The sequence below is a fragment of the Petaurus breviceps genome, unplaced genomic scaffold (assembly GCF_028583685.1).
Source record: "Petaurus breviceps papuanus isolate PSGF00001 unplaced genomic scaffold, PetGlider_PUasm1.0 490, whole genome shotgun sequence".
NCBI classification, from domain to species: Eukaryota; Metazoa; Chordata; class Mammalia; order Diprotodontia; family Petauridae; genus Petaurus; species Petaurus breviceps.
This window is the reverse complement of record NW_027186352.1, coordinates 15,542,959-15,563,901: the sequence shown is the minus strand read 5'-3', so window position 1 is coordinate 15,563,901 and position 20,943 is coordinate 15,542,959. Positions and strand designations below refer to the sequence as shown.

General features: G+C 41.0%; 1 protein-coding gene across 2 annotated transcripts in view; it reads right to left on the bottom strand.

Moving 5' to 3' along the window:
* The window catches only part of PRKG1 (protein kinase cGMP-dependent 1), a 1,429,727-nt gene that overhangs the window by 154,022 nt on the left and 1,254,762 nt on the right, over positions 1-20,943 (bottom strand). For both annotated transcript variants that reach the window (XM_069101811.1, XM_069101810.1), the window contains exon 8: positions 18,968-19,033. In XM_069101811.1, the coding sequence (XP_068957912.1) occupies positions 18,968-19,033 (66 nt within the window). The remainder of the gene's footprint in view (positions 1-18,967; positions 19,034-20,943) is intronic.

The window sequence follows — 20,943 nt, the reverse complement described above, 5'->3', positions numbered from 1 at the left end:
CTCTCAAGAGCTTAAAATAGTCACAAAATAGGGGATTTTAGGAGACTTTCAACCGGTCATTTCCATGGATCCCAAGATCTCTGCTTTGCCAAGAAAGATACTTTTTCAAATATGCCAAATTGTGATCACAATGACAGCATCATATTTAGTCAGAGGACTCTCTCTTTTTTAAACAATTAAAATTAAATTGCCATCATCAAATGTTTTTTGTTTGTTTTTTCCCCTTCAGGAAGACTCATCTTTCAATTTGAAGATTGTTTTCAGTTCCGTTTTTACCCTGACAACCAATCAACCAACAGAAGTCACAGTTTTAGTTTAGCCAGCAAGTATCTATTAAGCACCTACTGTGTATCAGGTCCTATGCTATGTGCTAGAGAGCCAAGGAAAGGCAAAAACATCATCCTTTTCTTCAAGGAGCTCAAAGTCTAACTGGGGAGACAACATGCAAACAACTATTACTGTCTAAAACAGCTAGGTGATACAGTGGATAAGACACTGGACCTGGAGTCAGGAAGACCTGAGTTCAAATCCCTCCTCAGACACTTATTAGAATTTTACCCTGGGCAAGTCACTTAACCTCTAACTTCCCCAGCTTCCTCAGATGTAAAAATGAAGAGAATAATAGCATCAACCTTAAAGGGTTCTTGTGAGGTTCAAATAAGATGATATTTGCAAAGTGCTGGGCAAAAAAGTTCTATATAAGAGCAAGTGGATAATAATTAATGATAATAATAAATGGGGGTTCATCTCAGAGGGAAAAGACTGGCAGAAGGGAAGAGAGTGAGAGCAAGAAAGGCACTTGTAGAAGGTGAGCTCTGAGCTGGGTCTTGAAGGAAGCAAGGGAGGCCAGGAAGAGGAGGTGGTACCAAGGGAAAGTGCCCCAGGCAGGAGGGATGTGGGACTGGAGCTGGCATGTTTGTTTGATCACTACATCCATCAGCTACGATATTTCTGTCTGTCCGTTCCACTGAGTCTTTCAGTTCATATGACAGTGACCAAGAGCAAATTTCACTCAAACTTAACTCAATATAAAAGGAAAAAAAGTCTACATAAAGGATCAAAATTCACATTTAGCTTTCATTGTGACCAATCTATTTTTCCCAGGATCATGTCCTAATTATTGTCCCTGAAGAAATGCAGCAGAAACAAACCGGACTGGAAACCACAATGTTTATGAAAGTCGTTATCTATTAGAATGGACTGAGAATTAGAGCTTATGAAGACAGAACATTTTACCCCAGAGGCCATTTCCTGGTATTATTTTTATTATTCCCAATGCCCTATAAGTCTTGGGAGTGAAGAAGACTTTAGTCTATGCTCTAAAACCTTCCCCTCCCCCTAAAAACCTTAGACTCCCAAGTCTCTCATTGTAGTTCATTTGCATAGCAAAGTAACACCTGACATTTCTAGAATGCTTTAAAGCTCTATAAAGGTCTTTATGTTCTTTATCTAATTTGAGTGTCAAAACAACCTGATGACATAGGCGTTATCATCGCCATTTTAGAGAAGAGGAAATTTAGCTCTTAGAGGGGAAGTAACTTTTCTGTGTTCACTCAGCAAGCGTCAGATAAAGGATTCATACGCCTTGCCTTCAGGTTCAGGGTTCTATTTACTACTCTACGCTACCTTACATAAGTAGGGTCTTCAACCAGGCAGCAAACCTAAGAAGTTAAATGACCGGGGACATATTTTAACTCGAGTCACACAAATGGAGAATCCTGCTGACTTTAGTTCCTGAAGTTATGTTTTTTTTTTTTCAACCCCTCTGGTGTTACCCAAGTCATAATTCACTTCCTGATTAGGTCAATGATTACCATTAGGTCAATTAAATTACCATTTAATAAACATTCAAAAGTGCTACTGACCCCTTTTATTAATTATCCACTAGTAATGATTCATAAAATGATTAATTATCCAGAAATTGTCTCTCAAACTTTTTCTATGCCACAATTCTATCCTTTTATAGGTACACACATTTCCACTAATGTACTGTAGGAAAGCTGGTATATGTAAATAGAGAAACATTCCAGGCAATTTAGATGGTGTTCTGCCAGTGCTGGAGTGCTATTGGTAATTTACAGGAGGCTCACACAATGGCATGATCATGGCTTCAGTCTCCAGAATGCAAATATAAAGAAAATGTCTTCCTTTGCTTACCAGAGTAATTCAGACTGTTGCAGAGATCTCTACCACTGGTCCTTGCTGAAAAAATACCATTTCTTTGACATACACTGAAGATTAAATGGGAATGGGGGAATGTATCTTGCTCATTTCCTCTAATATATCAATCCCCTTGTCATTCCATCTCTATCTTTGTAGTTACCATGTCATTTCTTGATTTTTCTGCATACAGAGCTCAAAAGTCTCCATGGTATTTCCAGCTACAGAATTCAGATGATGGGGTATAGGGGAGCTGGGGATGCCTTGGCTTGAAGCAGAAGCTAAACACAAGGTAGTAAGAGTGACTAAATATAAGGATATTTGCAGAAGAAGTCTGTGTTTCTAGTTGAAGTTTGAGGTATGAAAAGCCCATAAGAAATGAGGAGCTCCAAAGAGGAGAAGAGAATGTCATTTCGAAAGTGGACAGAGCAGGCTGGTCATGCAGTGAGCACGAGGGACAAAAGGCACAATGCTTAATGGGCAGTTCTCCACATCTAGAGAAATTGAGGAAGGTGTCCAGCATGTTGTGTGGACCCTTTGTGGCAATATTTTGGTAGCATATAGATGATAATTACATTAGATGGGCGGCTGTGGCTGGGTGGCTTGTGGTCTCAATAATTGGAACTCAAGAATTGATAAACCCATAGACATATTTGAGTTTAATTTTATGTTACACTGTCTTATTCCAGTAAAATTTACTTATTAGGCAACAGGGCATAGTGGAGGAAGTTATGGGTAATGTAGCAAATCCAATGCTCAACTTCTCTGGAAGACCTAGGTCTGCCTCTGGCACTTGTTAGCTGTGTGACCCCAGGCAAATAACTTAATCCCTCTGGTCCTCAGTTTGTTCATCTGGAAAATGGAGATAATAAACCCCCTAGAGTTTGGCTCACTCTTGTTATAAAGACCAAATGAGATAAGGAAGGCAAAACACTTTGCGGACTTTTAACTGCCATATAAGTGGTGACCATGACCAAATTAACTGTGTTGAGGCATTGACATGAGGCAAGGAGACTTACTCCTCATTGTCTGTGGGTGTGTATTGTCTCCTCCTGTAGAATGTAAATGTGAACTTCTCAAGCAAAAGCAGCTTAACTTTTCCTTCCAATCTTTGGGGCTGAGCTCAGGACTAATTATTCCATTAATAAGGGATTCTTGATGGATCAGTTTAAATGATTGACTGTCCCACTGTGTTGTGTAAGGGACGTGTAAACCTTCGGAATCATTATGTGGACAGCAATTCTTCTGACCAGGTTTCTTGTTAGAGCTTCTATCAAATGCCTCACTTTCCCCTTCTCCTCAATGCTACACGCCAGCTTTTTCAGGATTATTCTTCAAACACATTATCAGCATCACCTTAATAGCTATCATTTGTATAATGCTTTTAAAGTTTGCAAAGTGCTTTCTATATATTATGTCTTTTCGTAAGGAAGGTGTTATTATCACTCTCATTTTACAAATGAGGAAACTGAGGCCACAGAGTCAGTAAATATGAGAAGTAAGATTCAAACCCAATTTCCCTGTACAAAATCAGTGCTCCACTGCATACCTTCTTCATTCTTCACAAAGATCCCCAGTGCTACCTGGTAGACAGGCCCACCTAGCTGAAGCTGCAAGGCCACCTGAGGGAGAGGGGAGAACAGGCAGGTGCCAGGCTGCTCAAACCACCACCACCCTGCTCATCATCTCCCCTTGGCTCTCCTACCCCAGTGAAGACAGCCCAGAGCCCTGAGCCCAAGAGCCTTGGGAACAACCATGCTTCGAGCCCAGTGAGCTCAGCCAGAGTCCTGGGAAGCAGCCCCTGTGGAGATGCAACTTGGCCACTGCTCCTGCAGGGGCTATAGCCTGGAGCTCCTAAAAAATCAGAAAAGAAAAGTTCTCTCCATTGAAGTCCTTGGCCTGCCAAATCCTATGGTTCTTTCAGTGAAAACGACATTAAAGAGAAGTCATTCCCGTTCTGCTTTGCTGCTGTGCCCTGAGGACCATTGAACCATTCCATCTGACTTGCAGCTGAAGCCTCCTTATGTGTTGTCTCCTCATTAAAATGTTAGCTCCCTGTGAGGGCAGTGGCTATCCTACTATTCTGTGTGTGTCACTGCACTCAGTACTCAGCTTTGCGCACAGTAGGCATTTAATAATGCTTTGTTCATTGATTCATAATGGCATTTTCCAGACTTCATTTAGATCTAGTACTTTTCTTTTTTTTTTGTAGAAATATTTATTTTTTGCTATGATCATGTAGGAATTGTTTTGTCTTGATTAGGCATTTTTAAAATTATTTTTTAGTTTACATCATTCATTTCCACAAGATTTTGAGTTATAAATTTTCTCCCCATTTTTCCCCTACCCACCAACCCAAAACAGCAATCCCACTAATATCCCCTCCCTCAATCTACTCTCTCCCATATCTTCCTCCATCCATCCCCCCTCCAACGTTCCAATAGGGCACAGTGGATCTCTATGCCCCAGTTCCTGTACATCTTATTTCCCAGTTACATGTAAAATAATAATAATAATAATATACATGTTTTAAACATTTGATTTTAAACTTTGAAATCCAGATTCTTTCCCTACCTCCCTCATCACCCACCCTTACTGGGAAGATAAACAATTCAATTTAAGTTGTACATGTGTAGCTATGCAAAACATTTCCATAATGGATATATTGTGAAAGATTGACTATATTTCCCTCCATCCTATCCCATACCCCACTAGTTCTATTCTCTACTTTGATGTTGTCCCTTTTCAAAAGTGGATGCTTCCAACTTCTCTCCCCCTCAAGCCTGCCCTCCCTTCCATTATCCTCCCTCTCATCCACTTCCCCGCTACTCTCCTGAAGGGTGAGATACCCTATTTAGTGTGTATGTCATTCCCTCCCTAAGCCCAATTCAATGAGAATAATGTTGATTCATTCTCTTTTACCTTCCTGTTCTTCCCCTCCATTGTAACAGTTTCCCCTTGCCTCTTCTATATGAGATAATTTACCCCATTCTATCTCTCCCTATCTCCTCTCATCTCTTAATTTCACTTTTTAAGTATCATCCCTTCCTATTCAATTGGTCCTGTGCCTTCTGTCTGTGTATACCTGTAAACATATATACACACATTCACATATATGTTCATATATAGACATATATATGTATGTATATATATATATATATATATATATAATATGCATTTCTATTCCCTTCAACTATTCTCATACTGAGAAAAGTTTCATAAGTTATAATTATCATTTTTCCATGTAGGAATATAAGTAGTTCAACTTTGACAAGTTCTTTATGATTTCTTTTCCCTGTTTACCTTCTCATGTTTCTCTTGCTTCCTATATCTGAATGTCAAATTTTCTACTCAATTCTGTTTTTTTTTTTTCATCAAGAATGCTTGAAAGTTCTCTATTCCATTAAATGACCATATTTTCCCCTGACACATGATACTCAATTTTTTTGGGTAGGTGATTCTGTTTTAATCCCAACTCCTTTGACCTCCACAATATCATATTCCAAGCCCATTGTTCCCTCAGTGTAGAAGGTGCCAGATCGTGTGTTATCCTGATTATGTTTCCACGGTATTCAAATTGTTTCTTCCTGTCTGCTTGTAATATTTTCTCTTTAATCTGGGAACTCCAGAACCTGGCTCTAATATTCCTAGGAGTTTTCTTTTGGGGATCTTTTTCAGGAGGTGATCAGTGGATTCGTTCAACCTCTTTTTTGCCCTCTGGTTCTAAAACATCAGGGCAATTTTCCTTGAGAATTTCTTGAAGGAAGATTTCTAGGTTCTTTTTTTGATCATGGCTTTCAGGTAGTCCAATAATTTTTAAATGATCTCTCCTGGATCTATTTTCTAGGTCAGTGGTTTTTCCAACGAGATATTTCACATTACCTTCTATTTTTTCATTTGTTTGGATCTGTTTAATAGTATCTTGATTTCTCATAAAGTCACTAGCTTCCATTTGCTCCAATCTAATTCTGAAGGAATGATTCTCCTCATTGAGCTTTTGAGATTCTTTTTCCATCTGGCAAATTCGTCTTTTTAAGGCATTCTTCTCCTCATTGGTTTTTGTGCCTCTTTTGTCATTTGAGTTAGTCTATTTTTTAAGGTGTTATTTTCCTCATTCAGTCTGTTGACTCTCATTTCATAATTTTCTTGCATTGTTCTCATTTCTCTTCCCAATTTTTCCTCCACTACTCTTATTTGGTTTTCAAAATCCTTCTTAAGCTCCTCTATGGCCTGTAAGCAGCTTATTCTTTTGATGGAAGCTTTTGTTGCAGGAGTTCTGACTTAGATGTCTTCCTCCTGTTCCATGTTTCGATCTTTTTAGTCCCTGAAAAAGGAATCTAAAGTTGGATTTCTGTGCTTGCCTTGCTTATCTCACTTGCTCATGTTGCCACTCAATTACTTGGCTTTTGAGCTTTTTGCCACAGTAGAACTCTGCTACTAGAGGGAGGAGCTTTGTCCCAAATCCCTGGGGTTTTCTCAGCTTTTGGAGCTGTTAGTTGGCTGCCCTCTCTGAAGCCTCCAAATGCTCTGGCACATTGGTCACACACCCCAGGACCTCCACCCTAGACAGTGATCCACATCCAAGCAGGTTAAGCCAAGAGCAATTACCCCTCAGACTGGGTGCTTGGTCCCCCTACAATCTGTAAGCCGGGATCTCTGAAGCAGCCACGTGGCAGTGGCTGGACTACCACCATGCCTCACCTGCTTCTTCGTTCTATCTTCCATCTCCTCCAAATATGCATGTGCACGTGAGCACACCCCTTCTTTTTAACCTTTCATTAATGTGGAGAAGTGTGGAAATTCCCTCCACCAATATTTGTAGGAAATATCCACAATTTATGGTCTTAGAGACTTGCCTGGAGCACAAAAAGGTTTAATGACTTATCCAGGGTCATGCAATCACATAACCAGCATATATCCAAAGTAGGACTTGAACCCAGTTTTTCCTAATTCCAAGACTTATGCTCAATCCTCCATGTTGCTTTCTCTGACATATATGAATGAGAACATTTATTAGGCACTTGCTATATGTCAAGGAGAGTGCAAAGGGCTGGGTACAAAAACAAAAAGAAGAGTCAGTCCCTGCCCTCAAGGTGCTTCTGTTCTGATAGGAAGAAACAGCACATATGGGAGAGTATATGTACGCCCACACTCACAGAAGGCCAGGTCAGATAGATATGTGCTTACACAGTGTGGTGGGGGGGAGAGCACTGCCTGCAGAGCCCAGAAGTCCAGTGATCACATCTCACCACGATGCACATTTGCTTGGTGACCTTCTGCAAGTCATTTACACTCAGTTCCTCTCTAAGATGACATCTACAGGGTGGATGCCAATTTGGACCAGTAAAGGGAGCTCACCTGTGCCAACAAGATCGCAGGTCCTTACATCTAGCCTTCCATCTCAGAGAAGGCAGTAAGGGGAGGTGACTCTGTCTGTCTCTCTCTTCGTATTTCTGTTTTTCTCTGTCTCTGCCTTCTCCCCTTCACATTTTCTTCTCCTTCCCCCACTCCTCCCTTGCCTCTCTCTAGCTCCTTGTCTTTCCATTTCTGTCTCTCTGTCTCCATCTCTGCCTCTCTATTTCTCGGTCTCTTTCTTTCTGACAGGCTAGCTGGATGGGACTGTTCCTCTGTGTCCCTACGCACATAGCTGAGTCTGTTTACCTCAGGTCATTCATTCTTCCCCCTACACAGAGACAAGTCTTTAGGCCATGAAATACCTTCCTAACTCTGGTTTGTTAGCACCTGAACTCTAAATGTCTGAACCTGTTAGAACAATCAGTGATCTTATAATCCCAGGTCCACAATCCATTTCTTTCTTTCTGCCTTGGATCAGAAGATTTTGCCTTGATTATCCAGACCAAGAGCTGCTCTGCTTACATCAAGTTGAACTCTTCCACACTGCTTTGGTGACCTGGAGCCATCATCAAAAGCAGGGGCAGGAGTAGCCCCCTCCTTGTTTGTGAATGGCAGACTCCTCATTTGTCCACCTCCTCTGGTTCTTTGTAAACTTAAAATCACAAGGACTTTCATATTCTAAAAGGATGGAAGGGTCCTTTCCAAAGTGGCAGAATTATGCAGAGTGGGGGAGTTAAGATGATATTTCCCACATATTTCATCCAAATTGTTAGATCCTGAAGCTCTCTCCATTTGAGACAGACCTTGTTTTCTGTCTAAGCTTTCACTCAGTTAACAAATAGCCAGGCTCCTTACTTCTGGGGTCTATGACATCAGTTTCAAAATAGAGAGGAATCATAAGGCATATTAATTGGACAGTGGAAAGTTTTAGCTCTTTAAGGCCCAGCTGGGCCTGTAATGACTGACTCACCAGGGAAGTGGTTCTGCCAAAGCGAGCAAAGCCACTTAACTCTACCAGGAAGCCTGAGAACAATCCACAAAGCAGCCTCCAACCTTGGGGCCCGAGCTCTCCACTGTGGATTTTCAAGCAGTATAAAATCTTGCTGGAAGCTGTCTTTGCATCATCTTTCCCACTAACAAAGGAAAAGACACTGCTTCCAGTGAGCAGTAAGGTTCACTTTTCAGAATTAAATGGAAATCTGGACTCAGTTTGGTGCCTTCTTATGAATAATGGACATGCCGAGTCTCAAGATAGATCTTCTACCTCTACAAGGGAGAAGGAGACGCCGCTTCTCAAAGAACATGGCCAACCAGGGCACATTCATCTTCTGAAGGGAGAAAAAAAGCAGAAGCCTGGTTCTTCTCCTCCTCCGAGGCATCATAGAACCAGGAATCACAGAATCTGGGATTTGGAAGGGGCCTTGGCACTCATCCAGCCTAAACCATACTCAGAAAGGCATCCCTATGACAACACACTTGACAAGTGGCCCTCCACACTTGGGGAAGGCCATCAGGCAGGTGCAGCTGACCAGCCCCCAGGGACAATGCGTTCTCATTGGAGCAGTCTCTCAGTTCAGACTTCCCTGGAAGGCCATGTCTGGATCCTGTCTTCTCCCTCATTATAAACTCTCTTGTAGCCTGCTTCTCTAGGTGCATGTTGCTTTCTCCACTGCAGAGGAATATAAGCTCATTATGGCACAGGACTGTGCCATTTGTCATCTGCATACCCCAGTGCTTTGTACTATGCCTTGTAAATAGTAAGTGCTCAATAAATGTTGGTAAAGAAGAACAATGAATTTTCACATCATTTATAAGTGCTGCACCTGACAAAGGGCTAGTGGTAGGGACAACATCCCAATTCCTGTACCCGTACAGCCTAAGATCATTTTCTTCAAAATGTATTTTTGTTTTTTTACCATCCTCCATTCTTTGCCAAATGTTCTGGGCTAAGTCTGATTCTGGTCAGTTACCCAGTAGCCTAGGCTCCGTACTGGAAACACTGAGATAATTGTACGTTTATTCAGTAGTTAAGGAGAGATTTCCTTCTTTTGACAGGAGAAGGAGGGATGGGCTTTGAAGATCCCTCACACTGATTCATCTCAGTGAAGGTCCCACAGTGGGTGCTCATTGTGACCCAGCAGCCAAGCATCAGATCACACTGGGGCTCTGCTGGCCGCTGTGTGTGCAGGGGACCAGACAGTGACATTCACAATCAGAGCCTTTCATCTTCTGAGCCAGCTGAGACTTCAAGAAGGTCTTATGAGCATTCAAGGAAAAACCAGCCCAGGCTGAATGGACGCAGCAGTTTGGTTACGGCTCCTACCACAAGCACTGACTCGGAATACAGAGCAAAGTTCTGTTCCTACTCCTACCACTTACTGTAAAGGGGCTTCGGGAAAATCCCTCCATATTTCTGGGCCTCAGATTCCTCATCCACAAAGTAAGGTGGTTAAATTTGATCATAGAACTTAAGAAGCTCTGTGATCCTATGTTCAGCCTCAAGACCTTTTTACTCAGCAACCCTCTAATCCACCATATTTGAGCTATACATTTTCTTTCTCACAGTTGGAGATTGTGACTGCACTATCAACTAATTCGATCATACAATCCAATAGGCATTTTTCAAGCATCTACTCCACTGTACTAACTGCTAGGAAAAACAAGACTACAATTAGTTCCTTTCCTCAAGGGGTCTTATGTTTTATTGAAAGAATAAGATCAATTATCAATCAATTAACAACCATTTCTTAAAAGAAACAGAAAAAAATTTCAATAAAACAGAAACAAAAGAAAAGAAAAAAGTTCAGATGGAAACACTAACAAAGAGGATACTTTTTCATTACTACCCAGTTAAATTAATTTTTCTTTAAGGTTTGTATTTGTTAATTTTAAAACTACTAATCAAAAAGATTTTAAAAAATGAAGCACTATCGATTGTCTACTGTGTTTCAGGACACACACAGCAGATACAAATTGTCAAAGGTGAGATATTGCCTGCCCTCACGGGGCTTACATACAACAAGTTGGTGAGTTCCTTAAGGATCCCTTATTTGAGTGATACTTTTCCAAAGCACCAAGGCTTGAGTTACATGAGAGGTATGAGTGAAAAGCAAATGGAGAGGGAATTTGGGCTTCGCATCAAGCTAGGGTTGGCTTGTAGTCTTCCTCTCCCTAGGACATCCTTGAATTCGAACCAGAGATGACAGCCTTTATAGCCATCGCGCCACTTCTTATACTTCTCTTTTCCGTTAAGCAAATATAAAAAGACCTTTCTCAGACCCTTGCTCACTGGAGTTTACATCCTTGCAATGGACATTTAGAAAATTCTTTTCTTGGATTTTGACATATCCAGATTAATACTTCTTTGAGCAATATATCAATTGATAAAAATTTTCTTAAATTAATGAGCCTAAAGCATGGAATCCTAACTGATGCCAAAGTATATAGGACCATTCAATGTTCAGTGATCAGCCAGTCAATGTCCTTAATATTTCTCCATATTTCATTCTGCAAAATGAGATAAAAGAAAAGCTACTTGGGCTGGAAAAGAGGCTGAAGCTGACAAATGTCACATTAATCCTAACTGCCCCCAATTGATAAGCTACTTTGCTCCAAAGCTTCTGGAAACCCTCAAAGAGCCTTTGTAGGATTGGGAGTTGGACAGGGCCTTAGAGAATGGTTAGTTTAGCTCTCTTATGGAGAAGACAAAAGGATTCCATGTTCAGAGAAGCTTTCAAAATAGTCAATGAAAAACTGAAAAGGCAGATCCCCCAGAGGGGAATGGAAAGTCACAGGGCAGGTGTGAGTAAGTCTTGACATGAAGAAATGACAAAGGAGGATTGTGGTCAGTGACTTTTTCAAAGAAATATATGTGTATGTTTGTGCAGGGAAGTGGGTGGGGAGAGAAAATAATTTTTGTTGATTTAAGAAAAGATTCAAAAATAAATGCATGAGGAATGGGGGAAATAAACACAACTTGGACTCGTACTATGGTAAGGAGCGATGAAGAGGAATAAATAAGCCTTGTTCTGGCCCCTTGTTATCCTTGAGATGCCCAAAGAAATCAAGGAAGGCCCTCACACTACTGCTGGGACCCCTTCCTGGGAACTATCTGAAGGGCATGGGTAAGATTCACAGACGGTGGGCAGGAGTGTGTAGGTTGGATTGTGTCAGTGATAATGCCTACAGAGACATGAACACACATTGATTGGGAGAGTCAAGTGTAAGGTCAGATAGTGAATAAGCATCCAAGCTGGGATGTGAACCCTGGTTCTCTGACTATAAATCCACTGTTCTTACCACTACTCCATGCTATGTTTTCTGGAAATGAAAATGGAAAAAAAATATACAAAGAAGAAGACACAGGGAAGAGAATAATGGAAAAAGGAAATCTGGGAAGAAGAGTGTCTGTGGTCTGCTTCCAGAAAAGGAATACATAGCCTAGGGATTCAAGGTCATTGAGAAGGAGATAAAAGACAGGCTGGAAAAACAGGCTTCCAGTGGGAAGCCAGCCATGGTGCTACCACTCCATTGTTAATTATCTTCAGATATTTGGGTCAGTCTTAGTGTCAACTGCCCCATGACATTCCCCCATCTGCAATATTGACAGAGGACCAGCATAGACAAAGGCATTTTTTTTTTGCTCTTTGGAGGGGGGAAGGTAGGGCAACTGGTGTTAAGTGACTTGCCCAAGGTCACATGGCTAGTTTTGTGTTAAGTATCTGAGGCTGGATTTGTACTCAGGTCCTCCTGACTGCAGGACATGTGCTCTATTCACCACGCCACCTAGCCACTCCGATGAAAGCATTCTTGTGAGCTGGAATAGGTAGGTTGCTTCCATGAGGCATCATTTAAGGGCCACTCAGAAAGTGCAAACATGTCTCATCTGCTATCTGACCATGGCTGAAATGCCACTGTGGGAAAATCATTCCTTTTGGTCTTCAATGCATGGTATAAGTCAAAGATTTGTTATCATGGAAAAAAGACTGAATTTGGACATAGAAAAATTGGATTTGAATTCAAGAATGGCACTTAAATTGCTTCTCCTTTTTTTTGCCTCAGTTTCCACATCTATAAAAGGCAATGCTTAGACTATATATTTTCTTAGGTCCCTTCTACCTATGATATTTTGAGTTCTTGATTAAAATAGAAATGTCCCTGGGTAAGGGACAATCAATCTCCTATTGCCTTACCCCTTGGTGAGGATTAATTACTGAGAGTACAACAATAAGAAACTGAATCGCAATCGAGTCTGGGTGGAATGAAAGAGGGATGGCTATTGGAAGAAGAGAGAGCAAGCATACCCCACATGAACTCTTTGCATGTGCTAAGGGCTGCTGGGGAGTACAGAAAATTGAATTAAGAATAAAGAAAAGGTTTTTGCCCTAAGTGGATTTGGCCACTGGCTATCTCAGCTCTATTAAAAAAACCTCTCTGAGGAGTTCTTGTCATCCTGGGCCACCTTAGAGCCTGGAGCTGGTGGTGTGAGGAGTACCAACAATGAGTTCTCCAAGTAAGAAGCTTTATGATTGGAAGAACAAATGCAGAAAGGACCAAGGATTAATGTGCTTGCCTCGGTCCTTGCCCCACCCATCACCATCAACATACTACTGACAGACATCTTTCCTCCATTGACCCTTCATGGTACTTTATTAGGTACCTTGCTAATGCATGTTTTAGCTATTGGTACTTATATCTTACCCCCTTACTTGCTCTGTTAGGTCAACCACCATGACTTATCTGCCTCTATTTTTACTACCTGTGTGATACTGAACAAGTAACTTTACCTCCCCGGGAATTAGTTTCCTCATCTATTAAATGAGAGGCTTGGGCTAGATGGTCTTTAATTTCCTTTTCTAAAACTATGATGATATTGTCTTTTGATAGAAGGGATAAGGAGTCACCATATTTTCCCCTTTCTTGACATGAGTAATGGCTTTACAGACTCTAATTCTATTTTATTCTAACTCTACTCTATCCATTATAAAATATAATTTTCCATTTCAGTGCTAAAAGGAAAGCTACTTCTAAACTCAATGTTTTGCTGTTCTTTATTCAATTCTTCTGCAAGACTAATTAAAAGACTGAGGCTGCTCTGTCTTAGACATTCAAGGCAGTGAAAGACTATTAGATTAGACAGTCTCTGTCTCTCCTACCTAGAAACAAAACAAGACTACAGGGTGACCAGTAGACAGGCATGAACCTATCATGTCCATCATGAGTATATGTTTCCTATATACTATACAGATAGCTATGGGAAATGGCTCATGTTTAGAAGTCGATTTGGCCTAAAAAGACCCATTTTGATGTATGACAAATCATGTTTCTTTCTGCCCTGACTTGGCTTGTTAGAATGTATGGAATAGAGCTTTTTACTGACATTGACTAAATTGTAATAAATTAACTTGTTTGGTCACTGTAACCCTGCCTGGGCTGCATCTTCACCCTCCACGAATCTTGTAGTCTGTACACACTGAGTGCTTAGAAATACTTCGTGAATAATAACTAAATGAGTGGATTTTAGGAGGGAGAAAATAAAGAGCCTTTTTGGAAACCAAGTGACCTTGAAGGTCCCTTAGAGATTACATATGTTGATATCTGGGCTAAGTGTTGCTGGAGAGCTAGAACATGTGGGGAAGGAGGATTTTTGAAAGCCCAGGATAACTGAGACATTAGAGATATTGAGGATTGCACCTACTTGCAAAGAAACTAGAACCATATTTTACTGACCCAGTGCCCACGTTCAGGAACAAATCTCTGTGCAAAACCAGGGCTTCCTTCTGCCCCACAGTCCAGGGTCTCCCAAGGAGGTTCAGGGGAACCTTTGTCTTATTTAAGCTCTAAAGATATTTGTTTTTGATAAAAATCAGAGTAACAGAACCCCAGGATATCAAAGCTGAAAGACAGTTCAAAAGCCATAGAATGTAAACCTAGATCTTGAATGGAGGTCATGGAATCTTAACCTAGAACTTTCTCTAGAACCTGCCAAGAAGAAAATATCTAACTTCTACTTTTGGAGAAGACCCACTCTCTTCCTGGTCATTTTAAAGGAGCTTGTTATTCAGCACTAGGAGATTTAGCTAAAATGACAGGAAGGGAATAAGAGTAATTAGGGATTGTTGTGATTGATTAGTTATTTTCAGCCATGTATGACTCTTCATGAACCCATTTGGGGTTTTCTTGGCAAGGATCCTGGAGTGGCTTACCATTTCCTTCTCCAACTCATTTTACAGGTGAGGAAACTGAGGCAATCACAGGTAAGTGACTGGCCCAGGGTCACACAATACTTATTAGTGTCTGAGGTCAGATTTAAACTCAGATAAGTCTTCCTGACTCTAGACCTGGCACTCTCTCCACTGAACCATCTAGTTTCCCATTGATAATAATGACAATTTTTTTTAAATGGAAGAAAAACAGTCATGAAGAGGATAAAAACCAAAAGAACATTTTTGATTGAAATGAATATATTTATAAAATAAATTAATTTCAGGCATCTAAACCTAATTCCATTTTAACTTTGATATCCTGTTCTATAGCATCTTCACAATATTAAGAGAAAATAAGAGGCCCCTATATGTTGGGTAGATGCCCTGTGATAAATTGGCAGGAATGCATGGATTGCAATCCATATTGTTGGAAGGAATTTTCCAATCCATGAGGTCTCAAAGCCACTGGAGAAGTTAAAGAGAGTTTCTGTTTTGATCATATTTGGTCATTGGTTTGATTTCTTATGTTTCAGAAGCAGAACATCATGAATTCAGAGCTGCAAACAATCTTGGGGGTCATCTGGTTTTAACAGGACTGGGTACACTAAGTATAGGATCTTAAAACACACACACACACACACACACACACACATACACAGCGGAATGTTTTTATTCTGTTAGAAAAGTTCTTATATTGTTACCAGGATGTCATTGAAGTATTGAGCAGAATAGCCTTTAATGTGCTGAAAAATCACAGATTTTATACGAAATAAAACCATGTGGACCAATGAATAGCTCTCTGTGCCTTTGAAATGGGGGGGAAGTCTTCCTGTAATTGATTATAAAAACAACATCTTTAAACATATTTCGAGGTTACCGACTTCCAATATTGCATCTTTTAAAGTTACCTATTGACTCATTACATGAATGAGAAATGAATTTTTAGAGACAGACCCGTCAGACTGGAATAATTTTGAGTGCTATTTGGACAATTTATTTTCACTAATTCCAGAACCACTGCAGACACTTACCGGAGTCATAATTAAGTCACCAGAAAGACATCATGTCCTCTGAAAAGGCTCAGGCTAAGATAGGTTCTGTGTTTTTCCTTCTCTCAGGGAGGATTTTTTTACTTTAGAAAAGCACAATTAGTTACCACCACGTCCTTTCTTCATCCCCATGGAAGGGGGCCGCAGAAGGGCTGGCTTATGTAACATGGTACCTTGCTTGTAAATTTCAGGAGAAAGCTCCTTGCATTGACAGCCCTAATGGCTACCATCTGTTTGCACTGGATTAAGCCCCCAGTACTCCTTTAATTGGTCATAAATTAAACACCATACAGCAGGCTTTTGACAGGACATCGTGGTGCAGTTACCGAGAAAAAAAAATTCTTCGATTCCATTGCTTTCTCAATGGAGAAAGCTATTTTAAAGCTCCTATTTTAAAAGTAGAGAGAGACACTTCGGGATCCCATAGCCACCCATTCTCTTTCACGTTGTCTTCTGTATTTCTCCCCCACAAACAAGATCATTCAGACAGCTAATTACAGGTGCAACTCTGGATCTTTGGTTTTTGGAAGCACAGCAAAGCTTGGTATCGCTTCCTATATTTTTTTTTTCAGGATTATCAAGAATATAGATTATAGCTTTAAAAATACAAAGGACTTAAGACTTGATTTTCAGGCCCAACCCCCTCAGTTATAGATGTGGAAACTGAGTACTACAGAGGTAATGTGACCTCTCTAGGGTTTTAAAAATGAAAAGTGGGAGGATTTAAATCCAGATGCTCTGACAACAAATCTAGTCCTTCCATCACACACACCTCCTTCATTCAGATTCACAAAGATTACCAGCCAATTTCTTAAGGGGCAGTGGTATAGCATGGACAATGAATTTAGAGTCAGAGGACCTAGATTAAATCCTAACTTTATTACATTGGATCTGAGTGACCTTGGGCAAGTCATTGAATGTCTCTGGGTCTCAACTTCCTCAACAATAAAATGAAGTGAAGGTTGAACTTTGAGGTCACTCCCAGCTCTAAACCCATGATCCTATGATTCCAATATAGGTCTTCTGACAGTAATTTCAGAGTTCCTTGCTTCCTAGACAGAAAAAGGATCCTTTTATTAGATGTTAGTCAATGAAGTATATGATAGTGTTACCATTATGCAAGAGAAACTCTTGACATGTCAAGCAAGCTGGCAGCTCAACCATCATGGTCTTGGAAGCAGTTACTCTTACATAATTCCTAATGTCAGCCAGGGTTCACCCCTACTGATAAGGTGACAAAGGTAGTCTCTTTCTTGGCAAGAATGAGCTCCTTTCACTCTAGTGACTGCCCCCATGATCCAATCCCACTGTCCTTGTCATGTCCAGAACCATCCAGGACTTGTCAATGTTGTGATTCTTTCCAACAAAGTCAGTGTGTTCCGCATGAGATGGAGGCATCAGCTGGTTGGTTTGATGAACTGATCCCTACTAAGTTACTCCTGGGGAAATACAAGAGGGCTGTACCCCCATAATCCGTACACCGGAGAGATGTCTTTTTAGAGACATACCTCTCTTATTTACTGTTTATTCCACTCATAACCAAAGAACGGGACCTTCCAGTTTGAAAACCCAATGGATTTTCAAAATTGGAAGGGACCTTTGAGTTGAGCTGGTCCAATGTTTTTCCTAAGAAAGCATTCCTTCTATGTGATTACTGAAAAGTAGACACATGAGTAGTAGCTTCCTGACCTCTTCTGCTAAAATTCCCTCACTGCTGGTATGATTGACTTCCCGTCGAACTGGGAGCTCCTTGAGAGCAGAGACTTTCTGTTGCATTTCTTGGTATCCCTAATGCTTATTATAATGCCTGACATACTGTAGGCATTTAATAAATGCTTGTTGAATGAGTGACTAACCAGCTCCAGAAACAACCCATTGCACTTATGGATTGTACTCATTGTTGGGAAGTTTTTCCCAACATCCAGGTTCCATTGGCCTCTTTACAACTTTCCTCCATCTCACCTGTCTTGTCCCTCCCCTGTCCCTGCTAGGGCCGAGAAGAACAAGTCTCATCACCCAACTACCTGATAGCCTTTCCAGTACTTGAGAAAAGCCCTCATGTCCATCCCAAATATTTTCTTCCCCAGGCTAATCAAGGCCACTTCTTTCACTCACTTAATATAACTTGGTTTCAAGTCCCTTCAAAGAATGGGAATTTCAAGTCCAATAATAGTGGAAAGCGGAGCCATGGAAATACAGATAATGCAATGTTTTTCATATAATAGTACTTTTAAGTGTCCCTGAAATCCATCAGTATTTAGGACTGGCCATATCTCCAGAATGTTGCTTTTGGGTCATGTGATCTTCTCAAAGTATTGGGGTGTGATTCATTGTACAATAGGGAGATGAGATTTGTGGAGAAAAGTATAATGGGGTTGAAAAAGTCTAATTGGACTTCTAGCTTCTAGTTTCTCCCCTTAACAACATCTTCAACTCAGGTATAAAAAGAAATCTCCCTGAAGGCTGTCTAATCATGTAACTGCTCAAGAAAGTTCAGTGACTCTTTATTGGATTCAGGATCAGATGGAAGCTTATCAACTCATCAGTCTGGCTTTTAAAGCCTGTATGTATGACTCCAGCCAAGCTTCCTGGATGCTAGCTCCTCCTCACTCATTCTCCACTCCCCACTCCACCCAAACTAGCTTATGTGCTGTTCTCTGAACCCGGCACTCCAGCATTTCCCATCTTTGCACCTCTGCAGGGGCTCTACCGCCTACCTGGAATTCTCTTCCACCTCATCTCCTCTCCATAGAATTTCCAGCTTCCTTTAAGGCTCAGCTTGGGAGCCATTGCTGATGGGAATTCTTTTTTGTTTTTTTCTGATCTTACTCCATCTTCTTTAAATTATTATATTTGCACTTATCTGTGTATGAGCTGTTTCCCCACAGTAGAATACAAACTCCTTGGGGGTGGGGCTAGGTGTTTTTTTTTTCTCTTTGTCCTTATAGATACAATGACCAGTCCATGTCCTTGTCATAGAAGGCAATTGTTGGATTTGAATTGTATCCACAAGGGAAGGGAGAATCTAATGTAGTAATCAATTATTAAATTATCTTTGCAAAGTGAAAAGAGTTCCCAGAGCAGGAAACAACTGACGTCTGTCCATAAAATGTGGATATTGACATCAGTAGACTCTCAAGTGCTTCTGCTGACAACATCTCCAGATCCCATGATACAAGAATGAAACAATGGACTTACTCTCTGTCGATCACCAGGCAGGTCACTGCTTCTGCAGCGATGACATTGGCAGTCCTCACATCTTCCCTAAAAATTAAAATAGGAATGAACATTTAATAAGGTGGTTGGTTTTGGTGAAAAATGTCTAATAAAACATAGTCCCTTATTTAAAATGTGTGGATTTGCCCCATCCTGTTGTTGGATTTTGGATAAATCTGCAGCATGCCACAAAGAGAAGAAAGTTAGTCTTGGATTCAGAAAGACCTGGGGCAAGTTCTGCCCCTGACAAATATTGGCTGTGTGACCCTAGACAAGGTGTTAATGTGTTAGGGCCTCAGAGAAATCTCTTTATCTGAAAAATGTAGACCAGGTACTGATGTAAATTGGGAGAAATCATTTCTTCAATAGGGATTTCCCTCCAGATGAACAGCACTCCATGTTCACCTGTGCCTCCTTCTTTTGTTATTATGGCATTTAGAAGGAAGTAACGACCATGACTTAGGCATGGCCCAGGCACAGAGCTGTGTGCTGGGCAATGGGAGACACACCCAGTTCACATAAGATGATGACCCTGTGCCCATCATCTACTAGCTCCTGGGCTAGTGTAATGTAAGGCCAAGGAAAGGCAACTTCCCAGGTTCAAAATACCAGCATAGGTGCTCTCTATTTTATTCAGTAACAAACCCAGAACAGAGAAGATCAAAACATGACACCATTCAAAATACAGCATTTACTAAGTGTGATTAAATCATCTCCAAGGCCTACCCCACCCCAGGACTTTCCAATCATTCAATCAATTACAAAGTCTCTGTTCCAAATACTTCTCCACCCCTAGGCTATACCTTAATTAAGTCCACCACAAAGCCCCTCTTCTCAAATGGAGATTAGTTTCCAAACATAAAAGTAAAATACATTCATTTGCTCAACCATAGAACACAAAAAGGTCAAAAGTTCCCCACCCCTGGATCACAATTGAATCTACCCCAGAGTTACATCAAGTTTAAACACAGCACTTAATACCCAAATGGAGGTCTTTTCTTCATCTTGACACGAGGCAAGTTCTCAGCAATCTTAGTTCCTGGAGAGACAAGGCTTAGCAAGGCCATAAGATACATTGCCAGTCCCTTCATGAATTTATCCTCTGTCTGTAGAACAGTCCTAGAACCCCTGAACACATTAGCAAAGCCCTCTCCCAGGATTTCTGTAAACATACAACAAGAAAATCCTTCTTCAGGGCTTCTGAACCAACAGAAAGGCTCCCAGACCCCTGCAACAACAGCACTGTCCTTCACCAGTGGACAGTATTCACTCTGTCTGCAGGACAGTCTCCAGACCCCTGCAACAACAGCACTGTCCCTCACCAGTGGACAGTATTCACTCTCTGTCTGCAGGACAGTCTCAGGCCTTCTTAACCAAATGCCAGGTTCCAGGACTTCTTCAACAGGACAGTCTTTCACCAGTGGACAAATCTGGCAAAATAACATCAAAACAGACAGACAAAGTACCAGCAAAACAGCCATGTCTCCTCAGTCCTTGGCAGCTCAGGGGGCAGGTCTCAAAAGTCCAGGGCAATTCAAAGCGGCCACCAGCAATCTCTTAGTCTCTCCCTCTCCAAGAGGTGCTGCTTCCAAAAAGAACTTCCGCCTCTCTCTTGTCTCTCCAAATCTACGTCACCAGCTCCTCCCAATTCAGGACTTTCTTTTCACATCAAAAAGTCCATCCCACAGGTGGGATTAACAAGCTCTGGGTTTTAATACAATCAATTTGAAAACCAAGCCCAATACAGGGGAATCTCCACATTCCATTACTATCACAGCTAGTAGAGGGATAACACACAGATAAACTCTCTCTCTCTCTCTCTCTTTCTCTCTCTCTCACACACACACACACACACAGACACAAACACACATGACAAAGTTTCAGAGAATTACAAAGCAAAATGAATTATGATCCCTAAGGAACACTTTCACTAACCACAAAACATGAAGGCTTCCTGG